Here is a 19,564-nt window from a genome sequence, read left to right as displayed (position 1 = left end):
TACGGTGAGTACACAAAAATCTCTGAGAGCTCATTTTCTCGTTCACCTTTGATGTCCGATGAAGTCCCTCTGCTGGTGAAAGGAGGTGGTGAAACTGATTTGGATGGGAGAAGCCTGTCACCTGAACAGGTGGATTGCGATTGGACATCCGGAATCTGAGTGGATATAAGGCAGCCGACGCCCTGTAGGGTTGCTGGTGATTTCTCTGCTCTGAGCTCTGGCCTCCAATTCAGTTCCTGTCTTCTAAAGCTAAGTTTGCTCTGTTATTGTTCCATGAGATTTTGTCTGATTTGCTTAGTTTTGTGTTCTGCCAGCCCCGGCTGGGGCTCTGCTGAATTTCCATTTTTGTCCCTGATCGGTTAAATCTCTTTTGCTCTGTCTTCAGAATATATCTGTGTGCTGATATAGGGATTTTGAAGTCTAGTGACTTGCTGTGAAGAGGCATCTAGGACCACCATAGGAACGCTCCACGGCTACTGTTAGTTGTTGTGAATAGGATCAGGGGTCTGCAATCCGCTATCAACCAACCTCTCCGGTTTTCTGGACTTAGCTTGCATTTTTGTTTTTTCCTCCTCCGGTGACTCATTCATAACAGAATCACCAACCACCCTACAGGGCGTCGGCTGCCTTATATCCACTCAGAGATTCCGGATGTCCAATTGCAATCCACCTGTTCAGGTGACAGGTTTCTCCCATCCAAATCAGTTTCACCACCTCCTTTCACCAGCAGAGGGAGTTCATCGGACATAAAAGGTGAACGAGAAAATGAGCTCACAACAGTAATTTTCTTGATGGTCTGGGGCGACCCGCATTACCACCTGGGTCCAAAACTTACTGTTGTGAGCTCATTTTCTCGTTCACCTTCCGGATGTCCAATCGCAATCCACCTGTTCAGGTGACAGGTTTCTCCCATCCAAATCAGTTTCACCACCTCCTTTCACCAGCAGAGGGAGTTCATCGGACATCAAAGGTGAACGAGAAAATGAACTCACAACAAATCTCCTTTTTTGTAAAAACTACAGCAACCAGCCCAGTGAGTGATGCATCACTGAAATCAGGGTATTTGTCTCTACATTATGCTGCTCACAGATTAGATGGCAAAAACTTGGTGACAGATTCCCTTCATAAAAAAACTGATCTGATTGATTCATGATGCTTGGTATAACTAATGTTTGAGACTACTTTGTCACCAGTGGAAGTCCTAATGGCTCCTGATCACATTAGCATGAACAGGTTGCAGCGTTCTGCCTAGTGCCATGTCTCCTGGCTTCCTTCAGCCTTTCTAACAGACCATGGTGAGCAATAGACTGCAATGGTTGTTCTGTCTCTATTAAAATGACGTTGTTAGTATAGAAAAATGTCTTAAAACGAACTCACTTTTGACCCTGAAGCTCCTTCAGGTAAGGCCCATGTTATATAGCGCCTTTTCGTGCCCCTATTTTTATTTTTCCCCTTTTGTGTGCATCTGGAAGGAAGTGGGGAGATGCCGGCCACATCATACTAGTCCCCTCAGACACTGTTCTTGGACAGCTTTCTAAAGTGTCAGAGTAAAACATACCTGTGTGCACTCGCATCTCCTGTCTGATCCATGCTGCTTGTGTTCGGACAGTGTAAATCTGATGACGTATTGCCTCCAAGGTGGAACTGTGCTTTTAAGCCCTTTGATAATTCTGCAGTGCTTTGTTGCTGACTTCACAAATGCTTGTCCAGATCTTTTCTCTTTACTTTACAAAGTAGCAGTCATTTTAATTTTTTATTTAGTAAAACAATGTTGCACAAAAAAAATAAGTATGTTTGTAATATATCGTATCAGAGACATCTGCAACTGTTCAATCAGGACCGATCATTTATTGTGAAACTTCTCAACCTATGTGTTAATTCTGCATTTAGTGAAGGCCCAATTATGTATTACAGTACTGACAACCTGTATGCGAAAAACAGGCTTTACTTAGACTGGCGGCAAAGCTCCTCCTCCCGTCTCCATAGAATCTTATCGGCAGCAGCTGCCATCTCCTATCTCAGTAATGGGAACGTCTGTCTTCACTGAATACACATTTTATCTGTGAATTCAGAGTGTTGAAAATGACTGATCAATCCTGGATGAGAACAAAGTGAATTTCTGTGATAGAAGTAGTACAAAGTTGCTTCTTTTCATGTGTTCTGTTGATTCATGAAATGAAAATTAAAAGAAGTGTTACGATTTAAAGTCAAAGGCACACTCCAGGAAGAACGGATCAAGTCCCAGGCCTGAAGGGGTGGTGCAATACTTAAAGTGGTGATCCACCACTAAGACATTCCCTTCCCAATCTGAATGTTTTTGTCGCCTTTAAAATAAAAACACCTATACTCTCCTCCCGCGCCTGCGCTGTTTCAGGTGTCCCCACCTTCAGACAAATGGAACATCAACAGGAAGCGGGACAGCAGCTGCAGCCCTGGCTTCCTGTTGATGTTCAATTTGTCCGAAGGCGGGGAAAGTGAAGCCAGCGATGGTTGGGCGCAGAGCTTGTGTGACGTAGCATCCTCACGTGAGCCTCGGCACGGGAGGTGAGAGTAGCAGTTTTTATTTTAACGAGCGCAAGCATTCACATTGGGCAGGTGTGGTCCTAGTAGTGGACAACCCCTTTAAGAGTGCTTTGCCATCTTTAGCCCGGCATTAAGTATAAAATGGGGTATCGGTCTCCCCTGGATTTTTTTTTTTTTTTTTAATTCAAAATGACATTTGTGAAATAGTTCAGGTGTTTCATTCTAAAAACTGAGGTCTTCTAGCAGGTCTCCCATAAGGAGATCCCTAGTGCATAGTGCCCACTGAAACCACTCGATCTTGTTACAATATCTATCTCCAGACCTGCTACTCTTCTCAATTTCTGGGTAGCTCATCATCACTGCTATATTTCACATACAGTTGTCATGTCCTAAGTATGCCACTTCAGGTGTATGACATGAGATGGCAGGAATAAAGTGATTTTGTGGGACCCAGCGGTGGTTTCCCTCCGATCAGCCGTTGACCACACGTCAACTGGATTAGTAATGTCGTATGTCATAAATTGTCTTTTTATGTATTTCACTGTCTGTATAGAGACCATAATGCTCGACTGACACTGGGTCTTCTGACCCATATGTATAGCGTTGTGTGTCTTCGAGGCTGTAAGCATGGGTCAGGAGACGTGTCGAGTCCAGGCATTGTGGCCATTATATGGACCATGAAATGTCCGCCTTTATTTTCTAGTAATATTGCTATATGAATTGTGACAGTAAAGTTATCAGGAGATAAGGTGCAAGTGAATGTTACTTTTGCATCTTGTTTCAGAATAAAGTAACATCAATGACCTTTTTGTGTGGGAAGAGTGTGGAAGACCTGTGTAGGATTAAACAGGTAAATGCCTTAATACTAGTTTATCACGAAGCTCCTGCTGGGAAAGAAATGAAACCTGAAGGCCGCAGTGAGCTGCGGAATATAGAGGTGATGTAGTAACATTGCCTTTTCTTCTTCTACAAGGCTGACTTAGATTCCAGACACATTGGGTGGGTGACAAGTGAACTGCCTGGAGGGGATAATCACATTCTGAAGATTGAGATGAAAGGCCCCGAGAACACGCTGAGAGTGCGGCAAGTGAAAGTACTCGGCTGGAAAGATGGCGAAACGATCAAAATAGCTGGACAAATTTCTGCCAGTGTGGCTCAGCAAAGGAACTGCGAATCTGAGACTCTGCGTGTGTTCAGACTGATCACTTCACAGGTTTGTGTCCTGCCTTATTGCATCGGGCGGTAGATCTGCAAGAAGATGCAAGTCCGTCTGATTTATAAAGTAGCCACGTGTACAGCCTGAATTACAGAGGTCTCAAAGTCTGTCAGTAAGTGTCCTGCGAGTACATATGGATGATTATGACTTCTTCCCCACAGGTATTTGGCAAGCTGATTTCTGGAGATGCGGAACCCACGCCTGAGCAAGAGGAAAAGGCTCTCTTATCCTCACCCGAAGGGGAAGAAAAGGTACATTCTTAAAAGACCTTCCATCTTATTTCATACTTAATTTTAGACATTGATAGTTAAAAATAACAGTTTCCATCCAGTAAATCTACATATATTGCCAGAAAGCTGTGGGGAAGCTGCAGCTAAAACTTGTGCACAAGCAGCCGTTACATTGTGACAGTAAGTCTTTCCCACGAGTAACTATTCCGTGGTTCCAGTGGTTTTGCAATAGTGACTTTTTTTTGTCTTTACACAAAAGGAAAATGTCACATGTCCGCAAATGATGATTTTGGTTATTGATCAGCAGATGCCAGTCCTATGACCATATCATGTACATTTCTCTTGCGTGGTGCGTGCAACCTACAGTTTGCCTGAGTATTGTAGTCAATCTAAATGGTCGTTCCCCAGACACAGGCAAAGGTGCATGGTCTCCGAGGATTTATCGCTACCAAGAATGTATTCTTATCGGACTGCTAAAATGGCTGTCTGCTGCTTTTAACCCCTTAGTGACAGCCAATTTGCTGCTTAATGACCAAGCCAATTTTTACAATTCTGACCACTGTCACTTTGAGGTTGTAGCTCTAGAACTCTTCAGCGGATCCTTCTGATTCTGAGAATGTTTTTTCGTGACATATTGTACTTCATGTTAGTGGTAAAATTCCTTTGATATAACTTGCATTTATTTATGAAAAAAACTGAAATTTGGCAAAAAGGGAGTCAGACTCTCCCAATTCATTAAGAAGCACACGTTTGGAGTAAGATTCTTGGCATAAGGAACTTCACAGCTTGCCACGATTTAGAGGAGCTTTGGTGTCCATTGCACCAGCTCTGACGAATTTGATGTCGGTGAAAGAAACTGGCCTGAAACTGTCAAAAGTAGCAAAACAAGTTTCTGACAGAATTGCTTAGAAGAATCGTGGCCAATTGTGTTTTTGTTTTGTAATTATTTTATTAATCATTATTACAGAACAATACATATTATCAAATACCCTCAAAAAGGAAATGTATTCTCCCTTTACTTTGATGATGCAGGAAGAAAAACACAACTCAGCTACTAACTGGCTAATGCTAAGTCCGTTAATTTTTTTGCCAAAATATAAAAAGTCATGCTAGAATTGCTATACTTTGTATTATAATTTGTATAATTTGTCCTATTGCATAGTGGATATAGTTAGAAAACCTGTGAGCAGCATACTAATCTTACAGGAAAATGCCTTTGTATGAAGACACTTAATGTGCCGGACAGTACAGTTACATATGACCACTAGAACAATGTGTTTTGTTTTTTTTTTTTTGTTTGTTTGTTTTTTTTTTCATGTGTTTTTCTTAGGCAACATCTGATGCCGATCTTAAGGAACATATGGTTGGCATAATCTTCAGCAGAAGTAAACTAACCAACTTACAGAAGCAGGTATGTGCATATTTGTTTTCATGGTCTTCTAGCTCTGTGAAGAGTGTGCACACTTAGTTATCATTGTCATATCTTGTATGCAGATCAATTTTAAGCCAATTTATGCATAGGGGGCATAATTTTGTATGGTTGCAAGGTGTACAGTGTCTGTTACTGTAAGGCAATATTAATGCTTGTAGAACCAATGTACGCTTGGACTAGGCAGTCTGGGCTCCTACTGTTTGATAAATCTGGTTCATTTGTAGACTGTCTAGTCTAAGGTTACACTTTAATGACAAAATGTTGGTACTCTTTTCGCAGTCATTATTGTAAACATAATACATGTGGTACAAGCTGTATATAAGACTGATATCTGTACAGAATTCTGGTGTGCATTTTAGTAAATCTCTCCTCCAATGTTGTAAACATAGCCTAACAATTCCCACATAGCATAAACTTGCATTTAAGTGCAAAATCCCAGTGATCCTGCACTAAAAAAGCCATAAAAATACTGCGACAAAACTGCACAAAAACCATTAACCATATAAATAAAAAAGTGCAACAATCAGGGCAGACTACTATTGCGTATTATATATATATATATATATATATATATATATATATATATATATATATATATATATATATATATATGAGAATGAAGACTAATCAGGTTGAAAGAGTATAAAAATTATTTTTTTTTAGTATTAAAGTGTTAATATAAAATTGTAGCAGTGTAAAGTGACAGAAGATGCATACAAACAAATAAGCAGGGTCACACTAAGTCACCATATGAACCCATAAGGTGTAATTAGTAATACATGGTAATACAATTACGTTTATCCTGGCTTTGCATGGCCCTGTATATTAGTAGTACATCAGACCAAATAGTAACAAAAGAATAGTACATATGAAAACGGACAGAGTTTACTGACGCGTGGACCGTTGGCGACCCTGATCCAGATGGCAAGACCCCAACGCGCGTTTCGTGTGTTTGACACACCGCTTTCTCATATTTTAGTGCAGACACCTGCAGGAAAAAATATGATATTTGTCAATCAAGCAGCATGGACCCGTGTTTGTTTTTTAAATCTGTAGCCTCATTATTAACTTGTTATTTTGCTTCTAGGTTTGTGCCCACATAGTACAAGCTATCAGAATGGAGGCAACACGTGTGCGTGAAGAGTGGGAGCATGCCATCTCCAGCAAAGAAAATGCAAACTCCCAACCAAATGATGAGGACGCCTCCTCTGATGCTTACTGCTTTGAGCTCCTTTCCATGGTGCTTGCACTAAGTGGATCTAATGTTGGCAGGCAATATTTGGCTCAGCAGTTGACATTACTGCAAGATCTTTTCCATCTTTTACACACAGCTTCGCCAAGAGTGCAGCGTCAAGTGAGTGTGTAAACCGCGATCTGTCCCAAATCTGACGACGCCTTTCATGTAACTTTGCTTTAAGTAATTTGCACCTTTCCTTGGTCTCGCTCACAGGTAACCTCGTTGCTTCGGCGAGTCTTGCCAGAAGTGACTCCATCTCGTCTTGCTAGCATCATAGGAGTAAAGTCTCTGCCTCCCGCTGACATCAGTGACATAATCCACTCAACAGAGAAAGGAGACTGGAACAAGCTTGGCATCTTGGATATGTTCCTAGGTTGCATTGCGAAGGCTCTTACTGTTCAGCTGAAAGCTAAGGGGACACCGATCACTGGCACAGCAGGAATGAGTGCTGGGAAAGGGGTCACAACCGTCACTTTGCCAATGATTTTCAATTCCAGGTACAGTCTGATGGAAACTCTTCTACCTTCTCCAGGATGCATTTCGATTTAATATTCTATTTACATATATTTAACATGTACATTATATGTCATGTCCCTGCCCTTGATGCAGGCTCCAGAATTTAATCAGCCATCATGTGCAAGTGGAGTGGAGCTTTTCCCACAGCTGTTATCCTGTTAAATCCCGCTGTTAATCTTAACAGCAGCATTTAACACATGCCAGCCCGGGGTAAAGGGGGCACGTCATTCCACATTCCCGTGATGTGATTACAGCGTCGATTGCTTGACAGTTGGAGGTCTGTGGAATTTTTTTCTAAATTTTCAGTACATCCCATGATAAAATGAATAGTGTCATTCAAAGGTACAACTCATGCCGCTAAAACAAGCCATCATATGGCAAAGTGGACAGAAAAATAAAGTTATGACTTCTGGAAGAAAGGGAGGAAAAAAAATAGTTGCCCAGGTTTAAATGGGTTAAAGAGATTTTCCGGTATTTTGACATGGTTTTGAATAGGCGGCGATTGTGCAGTACCCGGCTGCGGCCATTGTGCAGTTGACGGAGAAGTGCTGTGCAGCTCCACAACTGAGCTCATCCGTCCACCTCCAGCACCAGGATGAGCAGGGGTACTGGGTGTCGCATCCCCCAACATTCAGATATTGATGATCTATCGTTAGGATAGGTCATTGATGTAAGGGTCCCGAACAACCCTTTTAAGTGAAAGCTGAGCCTTTGCAGATGCTCCATGATGACTTGGTATATTTAATTACTTTAGGTAATTTTCTCCAGGAATAGTGACTGTGCGGAATTTCCAATTTGATTCTGTATTTGCTTAAAAGAGTAGTTCAGAGTTGGTGCATATACAGTGACATATCTTTTTTACAGTTAAGTTTTCAATAGTGTGTTTCTTTTTTTTTTTTTTTTTTCTGTGTTCGTCCTGCAGTTACCTGAGAAGAGGTGAAAGTCACTGGTGGATGAAGGGCTCAACTCCAACTCAGATTGCAGAAATCATTGTGAAATTAATCAAAGACATGGCGGCTGTAAGTTGTGAACAATTTGGCCATATGAACATTTTTGGAGATTTCTGGTCAGTAGCACGTCCAGCCTTGTTGGAGGTACACACAGGAGTATATATATGTAGATAGCTAGGTCTAAAAATGTTAGCTTTTTTGCTTTTAAAATGGGAAATTGTAAAAAAGAAAAAAAAAAACTGGTCAGGAGCAAAATTCATAAATGTGTTTCATAGTCTGAATACAAACAAAAACACATGGACCAACCTTGGATTTGCAGTTAACAGGGTTGTCCAACCTAAAATGAAAGGTCTGCGGTCGCGCTGTGTGACTGCAGACTTTTGAATCTCCCCAGTGCACCAGGATTCCCAGTTTCTGAGCCGGGTATGGTGGCGATGTATGCGATATACATAGTCCTGGACAGAAGACTTCTAGTGGGCTCAGCCAAGCCTCATACAAGTGTATGGGCGCAGCCTTGCTCAATACTCTTCTATGGAGCAAGGCCACTCTCAGTAGATGAGCTCCGCCCAGGACTGTGTATATCGCATACATCACTGCTGTTCCCAACGCAGAAACCGGTGAATCCTTGTGCGCTGGGGGGGGGGGGAATTAAGTGGTCAGCAGTCACACAGAGTGACTGCAGAATTTTCAGTTTAGACCAGACAACCCCGGATTAAGTTTTCTGTGCCCATTATTGAATGTAGTCAGACAGTATGCCTGGACAAAGGCTTTAAAACAACAAGCACGTTTTTGCCTTGTTACCATTCAGAATATTTATTTCATGTTGAAATGAACCGTCATTTCCCTTAATGTCTGTATAGGGGCACCTCTCAGAGGCCTGGTCGCGTGTCACCAAAAATGCAATTGCAGAGACAATCATTGCACTGACCAAGATGGAGGAGGAGTATCGTTCCCCAGTGAGATGTATCGCAACCACCAGGGTATGTTATATTTCCTGATACACTAATGGTTCGTATAAAGGCCAGCATACTTATGCCAGCTGTATAGATCTGGATGTTACATTCTATAGGCAAGTGGTTTGTTAAATATGCTTTATTGCTCTGGTCCGTACAGGTGGCATAGTCATGTTCTTACTGAAACGTAAGGGGGAAATACAGATTAGCACCTCTTTATTCAGAAGCTTGTTTTTGTTTTTTCTATGAAAAACACAATCCTTGTGGTAAATTTGATTGTCATTCATATTTTTTGTCAGTCTGTATCTTTTTTGATCAGTGTCCATTATCCTTGTGTGAAATTCCAAGCTTTTCATCATAAAACAGTAAAAATAATTGTATTTTTAGCACTGGAGTGGTGCAACTGACGTAACGTCTCTCACATTAAGTAGTAAAGTAGTATACTTACCAGCCACTGTGTTCAGGTGTTTCTGGTGCCGCTGTGGTCCCAATCCGACATCTTGTGAGCCTTGTTCTGGCGCTTATAGACTTGCATTGAGTAGCGCCTTCCTGCTCGCCTGGCAAACACTGGAGTGATCCAGCAGGTCACAGACTGCAGGAGACAACCGTAGCGGTGCAGATAACAGATGAAGATGGCAGCTGGTAAATCTAATCCTACAGGCAGTGAACTTCGAAATAAACATGAGCCCAATACTTTCAACAAAACACAATGCGGCAATCCATGGAAATAAACCGCCATAATAATATTATGTTCCGCTCCATAAACATACAAATTTAGGAGAAAAAAGGGAGCAAACGAATCCAAGTAGTATAAAAATATCAAAATCCTTTATTAAATGCGAGCACAGACAGTATATATATATATATATAACCAACAAAGTTGCAGATGACAAATAGACACCAATATTAAGAAGGCAGGTGGGGGTGAAAAAAAAAACAGATTGCACCTGTATATAACATTAGCCAGGATAGTTTGTAAGATATGCCGACACAAGGGCTGTTACAAAAGCCAAATAATCGCCATATAGGCTGGACAAAATATCCTCAGGGCAACCAGCCGATGTGTAATCAGGCAATAGGGCTAATGGCGGCAAGCAGAATCCATAACATCATAAGTTACACATTTTTTTCAGCGACAGTCATATGGAAAAAGCTTACCAGGTGGTGCACAGTTACCCCCAGCCGTGGAACAAACCTCCGACGTACGTTTCGCGCTCAGGAGGCGCTTTCTCAAGGAGAGAGGCAGTGAACTTAGATTAGTGCTACCACTCGAGCACTAAAATAATTTTAAAAAATGGCCATTTGAGTAAGGCATTATCTTGTGGCTGGATTCGCCTGCAGAGCTAATTACAGCGCAGTGAAGCGCGTGGGGCTGATATGTCGCACTGCTACGTGTAAGCTCCGCTTTCCAGCCGTTACACCGCCCTGCAGTGTATGGAATATGGGCAGCATACTTCACTTCTGGAGTGTGGGGTTGACAAGGAAAAAACACTGCCAAATAATGTTTCTGGAAATGTTTAATAATTACATGGGAGTTGGAGTCCGTGATCAGATCACCTTGGATGATGGGAACCTGCCTTTGTCACCCAGGGTGTGCCTGTAACATTGCTGTACAATTCTAATCAAGTAACGTCCAGGGGATTTGTCGCTCTGCAAAAATATGGCGCTGACTCCAGATGAGACCTGATTTGGGGTTTTCTGGTTTACAATTAATTACAGGAGGCTTTCCTCTTAAGGTGTAAAAAAAAAAAAAACACCTTGCAGTCCATACGAGTACAATTAAGTAACATTTAATGGCAGCTTCCTATTGGTGCTCCGTTTGCTTTGGGGTATTTGGGCAGTTCATATAAAATGTGTTGGGCTGCTGCCATTGCAGAATTACTGTGCACGTGACCAAAACGGTACTGTATTTTGTGAGACTTCCATTAAATCGTAGTTCTTGTAACCTATAGTAGCAGCATTTATGTATCTGTTATTGCCGTTTTCATTTGCAGCGGATGATAATATACATTTTCTATATAATTTTAGCTATGGCTGGCTGTAGCATCATTGTGTGTTCTTGATCAAGATCATGTGGACCGGTTATCTTCTGGAAGGTGGATGGGGAAAGATGGACAGCAAAAACAAATGGTAATCTCCTTGTCCTTTTAAAATTCAGAATGGAAAACTCATATTGCAGAATTGGGGTAGTGTTCATTTTTTTTTTATTTAATACTGGTTTAAAGAGATTCTCACAGCAGTTTTGTTTTTCTGTGTAATCTGAAGAAAGTGTGATGTAGGGGTTAAAACACTGAATTCACTTATGTGTCATTTATCAGGCTGTGTGCAGTTTAAAATGAAGGTTTTATCACCTGGTGACTATCGCTGCTGGACTACAGCAGCATCCGAGACTTAGTCTGACCATGCACCCTCCTGTGATAGGCAGCTCACTGTCTATAGATGACGGACACAGGGAGCCTGGTATAGTGGAGTCAACTTTCTCAGCTCTGCTACGTTTAAAAACACTGTGTCACAACTGCTGTACTCTGTAAACTAAGTGATTCTTAGTTGGCGTTATGCTTCTCTCAAATAAGAGCAAAAACCTGCTGACAGATTCCCTTTAATTTTAGGCCTCTTCTTTAGGGTAATCAGCCAGCATTATTTTTAAAAACGTAGTTCGTTTGGTCTTTTTTTTCTTTATTTTATAAATTATAATCTTCAGTTTCCATTTATTAAGGATACTTTGTTGTAACAATTTAGATAATGTCCATGTCTGTAGATGCCACCATTGGGATGCTTATATAATGTCCTCTGGAATAGCTGTAGAACATCGTTATCTATTCCTGCAGACTTTATTAGCAAAATTATGTTTATGGAACAAATAGACTCAGACTCTGGGGTCTCTACCTCCGTTACAGTTATAATGAATGCTTTTATCTATTATTCGATGCGGACATTTATATGTGTGGTGTAGGCCCACTTTGAAGCTGTACTACTATGATCCTGTATTGTGCATTATCTTGTTTCTTGCAGCCAATGTGTGATAATCATGATGATGGAGAAACTGCAGCAATCATTTTGTGCAATACTTGTGGAAATCTGTGCACAGACTGTGATCGCTTTCTCCACCTACATCGACGAACAAAATCCCATCAAAGACAGGTAAAGTAAACCACAGCTGCAGAAAAACACCTACATTATATAAAGCAGAACTGTTATCAGATTGTACTGTAACAGCAGCATAATATGCACTCTCCTGGTAGCCACACTTGCACACAAAATAGGGTAGCCTTTGGCTAGTAAAAGCTAACGGCTTAGTTTGAGTCTAGCAGTTTCTCGAGAGGAGTGCACTCCCGATCTCGAAGGGCGGTGATCACGGCTGGCTGCTGTGTATCCCTATAGCCATGAGTAATTGTAGCCCATTTCTTGGGCAATAAGTTACATGGATGAATTGGTAGCTACTAGCAAACCTATCTGGATAGATCAGGTAGCCATTACCCTCTGATGTTTTGTGCAGGTGTTTAAAGAGGAAGAAGAAGCAATCAAAGTGGATCTCCATGAGGGCTGTGGAAGAACCAAGTTGTTCTGGCTGATGGCGCTAGCTGATTCCAAAACTATGAAGGCAATGGTTGAATTCAGGGAGCAAACAGGTACGATTCTATTTAAAAAGAAAAATAAGTTTTCTATTGTGAAATCATTCTGTAGACATAAAACTAACATACATACTCGTAGGGCTCCATGATTTGTTTTTTTTCCCTGTAATTACATAAAAATATTTCTTACTGTACAAGCAGCTTTAGACTTCTGAGTGCTGTCTGTTACCGATCACTTGTATGGTTATGATATAGTAATTACAACATAATGCAGACACAGATAACACACATATCATGGTGAATCAAGATATTGCACTGCATGAAAGACTAATTTAATACCTACCTTAACATGTTCAGTGGTTTTAGCGATGTTAAAGATGCACTCAAACTTCCTTTTATGCTTCTGTAGAGCAGCACAGTTTTATGTGTATGCATATTTTATTTGATGTACGTTATGAGGGTGGTCTGCGGTCTCAATTCTTTCTTCCATTCTATAGTTCCCATAATGTAGACTATATTTGAGATTATTCCAGCCTTCCATCTCAAAGGGGTTGTCTTAAGTTCATAAATGGGTAAAATTGCAAAGTGCTTGAAAAAACATGGAATATTGTATTTTTGCCTTTATTAAAAATCCTCTCCATTCTCAAGAATGGAGGGTTTTTAATTTTCTAGTGAACAACTAGTTTTTCTGGTACCACTTCAGTGTTTTTGTTTTTTCCCCACCACGAGTCAGGTATGTTCTGTGTGTGTAGTAAAATATATAAAGGTTGCCATCTTCTACTGTTTCATTCACCACTCCAGTTGTCTTCTGGCCATGTAACCAGAGTTGTGACTGGCAGGATCATTCTATTGTTTGCTTGGCTGACCGGAAGTCACTTCTCAATGTATGCAAGGCTCAGAACGAGGCTTCCATAGACTTACGTTAAGGAGTAGATTATTTTTATTATGAATTGCTTGTATAGCGCAATCATATTCTAACCACTGAGCCACCATGCTGCGACAGTAACAAATGACATTGACTTCCGACAAGTCAGAGTTACAGTCACAAGATGTAGAGGAACCGCAGTGGAGCTATGAACATTGGTAGCGACTGGTAAGTATTTTGCTACACACACAACTCTCATTAGGGTATGTGCACACATTAAGTATTTGCAGCAGAAATTTCTGCACCATTTCTGCATCTCTTGGCAGGAAAAACGCTGTGGAAAATAGATAAATCTGTAGTTAGTTTTCCAAGATGCTTGGATCAACCTTGCTGCGGAGTTCCTTCAAAAACTGTGTACAACCCAAAACAACTGTTCAGCACATTGAACTCTCTCCTCCGCCCACCACTGCCACCTCCAACTCCCCTCATCTCTGCTGAGGTCTTTGCCACCTACTTCAAAAACAAGATCGACCAAACAAGGCAAACCTTTACAGTTCCACCACCTCAACCGCGCCACATACCAGACCTCTGTCCTTCCCTAATAACCTCCCTCTCCAACATCACTGAAGGAGATCTTACTCATCTCCTTTCCAAATCATGCCTCACCACCTGTGCACTTGACCCCAACCTCACTAACATGATCATTCCAGCCCTAACACATCTCTTCACCCTATCCCTAACTTCTGGTACCTTCTCTGCCTTCAAACATGCCACCATAACACCCATCCTCAAAAAATCAAACCTTGACCCAACTGCTCTCCCCAGCTATCGCCCAATATCACTGTTCCCGTTTGCTTCCAAACTCCTTGAACAGCATGTGCATGCTCAACTTTCCTCCCACCTCTCATCTAACTCCCTCCTTGACATCCTGCAATCTGGCTTCTGCCCCGACCACTCCACTGAAACTGCCCTGACCAAAATTACTAATGACTTGCTCACAGCCAAAGCTAACAGACAGTTCTCCGTCCTCCGCCTTTGACACAGTTGACCACTGCCTACTGCTACAGATTCTTTCGTCCCTTGGCATAAAAGACCTTGCCCTGTCCTGGATTTCCTCATACCTTTCTGACCGCACATTCAGCCCCTACTTTTTTCCATCTATACTCTTGGCCTAGGACAACTCATAAAGTCCCATGGCTTCCAGTACCATCTGTATGCAAATGACACTCAGATATGCCTCTCTGACCCAGATGTCACCTCTCTGCTGTCCAGAATCCTGGAGTGTCTATCAGCCATATCCTCTTTTTTCACCTCTCGCTTCCTAAAACTCAACGTAGACAAAACTGAACTCATTATCTTTCCTCCATCTCACGTATCTTCCCTACCCGATCTATCTATTATGGTAAACAGCATCACGCTTACTCCCGCACCTGAAATCCGCTGCCTCGGAGTAACTCTCAACTCTGCCCTGTCCTTCAAACCACACGTCCAAACTCTTGCCACCTCCTGTCGCCTCCAACGCAAAAATATTTCCAGAATCCGTCCCTTCCTCAGTCCTCAATCTACTAAAACTCTTGTACATGCCCTCATCATCTTCTGCCTTGACTACTGCAACACTCTCCTCTGTGGTCTCCCTGCCAACTCTCTTGCACCACCCCAGTCTGTCCTCAATTCTGCTGCCCGACTAATCCACCTCTCTCCTCGCTATTCCCCTGTCTCTCCCCTCTGCAAATCCCTCCATTGGCTCCCAATTCCCCAACGAATCCAGTTCAAACTACTATCACTGACCTACAAAGCCATCCACAAACTTTACCCTCCCTATATCTCTGAACTAATCTCCCAATATCTTCCCTCACGTAATCTTCAATCCTCCCAAGACCTCCTTCTCTCCTCCACACTTATTCGTTCCTCACACAACCGCCTCCAAGATTTCTCCCAAATATCCCCTATCCTCTGGAATACCATGCCTCAACACATACAATTATCCACTACACTCAGATCCTTCAAACGGAACCTGAAAACCCATCTTTTCAGGAAAGCTTACAGCCTGCAATAACCATTCTGCTGCCTCACCACCGCCTGAGCTGCTGCACCCCCGACCTTCTGTCTCTTGCCCACTATCCCGTAGAATGTAAGTCCGCAAGGACAGGGTCCTCTCCCCTCTGTACCAGTCCGTCATTGTAAATTTGTTTACTGTTAATGATAGCTTTTATTATTCTGGAATCATCCGCAATTTCTCATGGACTCCCCTTCTTGGAGCATGATTGCTAATTCAACAATTGAGCACATAAAATCCATTACTTCTGTGAAACCTGTGGAGGTGTACTGCAAGAGAGGTAGGAGAGGAGGAGTCCTGGCACGCCTTCGGAGGAGAGGGTTCAGAACAGCTCTTCCTTCACTCCACTTGGCTAATGTCCGTTCCTTATCTAACAAAATGGAGGAACTGAACTTACTTTGTAACATGAGATCTGATATGGCCAATTCAGCTGCTCTTTGTTTTATTGAGACCTGGTTGAATGAGACCATCCCTGATTGTAGTCTGGATCTACCTGGTTTTGTTATCTACAGAGATGACCGTGATTGTGTAGCTTCAAGTAAACAAAGGGGGGGTGGGGTATGTCTCTACATCAACACTAGCTGGTGCTGTGATGTTAACATACTGGGAAAAGGCTGCTCTCCAGATCTAGAGTACCTTGCACTCAATTGTAGACCATTTTACTCTCCAAGAGAGTTTTCATCTATGGTTCTGGTTGCAGTATATATTCCCCCCCAAGCATCTGTTAAAGCTGCTATTGGTGAATTAGCATGCAAAATATCAGAATGGGAGAAAGGATCTCCAGAAGCATTTGTGATCGTAATGGGGGATTTTAACAAAGGAAAACTCAACCTGGATCTCCCCAAATTTACTCAACATATAAACTGCTTCACGAGATAGAACAATACGCTTGATCACTGCTATACAGTCATAAAAGGGGCCTACAGGGCAGTGAGGAGAGCAGCAGTGGGCTTTTCAGATCATTGTCTAATTCATTTAATTCCAGCCTACAGGCAAAGGTTGAAAACATCCAAACCTACAGTTTATACAAAGAAGACATGGTCTGAGGAGGCAAAATTGCAACTACAAGCATGCTTTGAATGCACGGACTGGGAGGTATTCCAGGAAACATGCTCGGGTCTGGATGAATGGGTTGATGCAGTGTTCTCATATATCCGTTTTTGTGAAGACACGTTTATTCCATCCAAATCTGTCCACTTTCGGGGAAACAACAAGCCGTGGTTTACAAATAAAGTCAGGTTGATTCGTAAGAGAAGAGAGGAGGCTTATAAAGCAGGCGATATTACTGAATTCAAGAAACTTAGGAACTCGCTATCTAAAGAGATCAAGTTAGCCAAACACGAGTATGCAAAGATTCTTGAGGAAAGGTTCTCATCAAAAGATAATAGATCTGCATGGAGAGGATTAAGAGAGGTCACCAATTATAAAAGCCACCCCACTATAGTGAACCCCAGCAGAAGTCTGGCAGCAGAGTTAAATGAATTCTACTGCAGATTTGAGGCAAGCTCTACACACAGTGGCTATTCATCTCTAAGCTCCTCAGTCTGTTCATATAAAGATCATTCATTGTGCAACACCCAAGTAGTGATCTCCGAGGCAGAGGTGATACGCATCCTGAAGGGACTTAAGGTCAAAAAGGCACCTGGCCCTGATGGTGTATCTCCAATGTGTCTGAAAGTATGTGCTACCCAGCTTGCCCCTATACTGACAAATATATACAATGTGTCACTGAAAGAGTGCGTTGTACCTCAGTGTTGGAAAAATTCCACAATTATCCCTGTCCCCAAGAAAGTGGGATCCTCTGAGTTGAACGACTATAGACCAGTAGCACTCACATCTGTAGCTATGAAAGTCTTCGAAAGAATTATGATGTCCCACCTGATAAAATTCACGCAGAAGCTATGGGACCCGCTTCAGTTTGCCTATAAGGAGAATCGTTCGGCAAACGACACTGTCAATCTTGCACTGAAGTACATTTTGGATCATACAGATGAACTGCACTCATATGTCCGGATTCTTTTCATGGACTTTAGCTCAGCGTTCAATACCATTGATCCGAATTTACTTCATAAGAAAATGGTAGCTCTTGGAGTCCCTCTTAACTTATGCTTGTGGATTTATAACTTCCTGACAGCCAGGATACAGAGTGTAAAAGTTGGACCATTCACTTCGGACACCTTGGTCACAAACATCGGGGCACCTCAGGGGTGTGTTTTGTCCCCGTTACTGTTTTCTCTCTATACGAATGATTGCATCTCTTCAGCAGACTCAGTAAAAATCTTGAAATTTGCCGATGATATGACACTGATTGGTCTCATCAGGGGAAATGCTTAAGACTTGTATCGGAGTGAGGTGGAAAGAATATGTGACTGGTGTAAAGCCAATAATCTTGTACTCAACAATAAAAAAACTGCTGAGATGGTTGTGGATTTTAGGAAAGATCAACATGAGATACTTCCAATCTACATCCATGACGAAGTGGTTCTTAGGGTCACAGAGACCAAATTCCTTGGTGTTATCATCTCTCATGATCTTAAATGGGGGAAAAACGTGGATGCTGTTATAAGAAAAGCACAACAGAGGATGTTCTTCCTGCGTCAGCTGAAAAGATATGGATTGTCTAAGAATCTGCTGATCTTATTCTTTAATGCTGTCATCAGATCTGTGATTTGTTCCTCTCTGATAGTCTGGTATGGGGGAGCCACTGCGCATGACAAACTCCGCTTACAAAGGACTTTCAGAACAGCAGAGAGAATTATAGGTTCCCCCCTGCCTAAAATCCAGGATCTTTATGATAAGAGTATTCGATCCCACGCATTGAAAATTTCATCCGATCCCTCTCACCCGGGACACTCCTCATTCCAACTACTCCCTTCAGGACGTCGCTTCAGAGTCCCCAAATGCAGCACCAACCGCCATATGAACAGCTTCTATCCACTCTCTCTTCAACAATTAAATCGTCATGTGTTGACTATATACTGTATCTGCCTTGTTAGATGTTACTTGTTGTATCTGTTGTTATATATTATGTTGCCTCTTTGCCACAAAGAATTCCTTGTATATATGTAATATGTACTTGGCGATAATAAATTTGATTTGATTGATTTGATTTGATTTGATAGCTCTAACTTTGTATGTAACGATATCTATAACTTTGTATGTAACCACCCTTGCCATGTACAGCATCATGGAATTAATGGCGCTATATAAATAAAAAATAATAATAATAAAGTGTACTTATAAGAATTGATGATTTAAAGTGCTCCAGGAAATCCGGAGCACTTGAAGTGTTCAGTTGCAGTTTTCTGTATGGTGATACTTTTATGTGGTGTGGTGTAACTTACTGCAATGTGTTGTTCAGAAATGCCATATCTGTAAATGCTGGGTTTGTCTTTTAGGAAAGCCCACTAGCAGCAGCTCTGAAACATGCCGATTTTGTGGTTCGAGAAATGGTACGGAGTTATCTGCTGTGGGGAGCGTATGCTCTGATGCAGATTGTCAGGTTGGTGAAAAGACCCTATTGATCTTTATAGAAAGTTAATTTCCAGTCCTATAGTAGTAATGCAGTGCCATATAATTGTGTGTTTCCTGTTCCCAGGAATATGCAAAGTCTGCCTGTGGCAAGACTCACCCATGTGGGCATCCTTGTGGCGGTGTGAAGAATGAGGACCACTGTTTACCCTGCCTACACGGCTGTGATAAAAGTGCAACAAGTCTGAAACAGGACGCGGATGACATGTGCATGGTCTGCTTTACTGAAGCACTTTCTGCAGCTCCTGCCATTCAGGTTGATTATGTGTTTTGTTTCAATACTTATTTTATTGGTTTTTCAATTGGGACAAAGTACAAAGCATGACAATAGAACCCTACCCCCAAACTTTCCCACGCAACACCCCGTTTCTAGCCAACATTAATAGAACAGTGCATACATGTTTACCTCATATACATACTCAGTGTGTGTGTGTATATATATGTATATATATATATATATATATATATACAGAAAGCCACAGT

General features: G+C 41.8%; 1 protein-coding gene across 13 annotated transcripts in view; it reads left to right on the top strand.

The window, feature by feature from the left end:
• Positions 1-19,564, top strand: part of MYCBP2 (MYC binding protein 2) — a 439,899-nt gene that overhangs the window by 403,249 nt on the left and 17,086 nt on the right. For all 13 annotated transcript variants that reach the window (XM_073580415.1, XM_073580420.1, XM_073580409.1 and 10 more), the window contains 13 exons: positions 3,308-3,373; positions 3,497-3,736; positions 3,901-3,990; positions 5,300-5,380; positions 6,489-6,755; positions 6,852-7,135; positions 8,077-8,173; positions 8,965-9,084; positions 11,086-11,187; positions 12,070-12,198; positions 12,554-12,686; positions 18,949-19,052; positions 19,149-19,337. In XM_073580415.1, the coding sequence (XP_073436516.1) occupies positions 3,308-3,373; positions 3,497-3,736; positions 3,901-3,990; positions 5,300-5,380; positions 6,489-6,755; positions 6,852-7,135; positions 8,077-8,173; positions 8,965-9,084; positions 11,086-11,187; positions 12,070-12,198; positions 12,554-12,686; positions 18,949-19,052; positions 19,149-19,337 (1,902 nt within the window). The remainder of the gene's footprint in view (positions 1-3,307; positions 3,374-3,496; positions 3,737-3,900; positions 3,991-5,299; positions 5,381-6,488; positions 6,756-6,851; positions 7,136-8,076; positions 8,174-8,964; positions 9,085-11,085; positions 11,188-12,069; positions 12,199-12,553; positions 12,687-18,948; positions 19,053-19,148; positions 19,338-19,564) is intronic.

Source organism: Dendrobates tinctorius, unplaced genomic scaffold (assembly GCF_039654945.1).
Source record: "Dendrobates tinctorius isolate UK_male_01 unplaced genomic scaffold, ASM3965494v1 ptg000064l, whole genome shotgun sequence".
Taxonomy (NCBI): Eukaryota; Metazoa; Chordata; class Amphibia; order Anura; family Dendrobatidae; genus Dendrobates; species Dendrobates tinctorius.
Note: the sequence above shows the minus strand (reverse complement) of the source record. Positions and strands in the feature narration are given on the sequence as shown.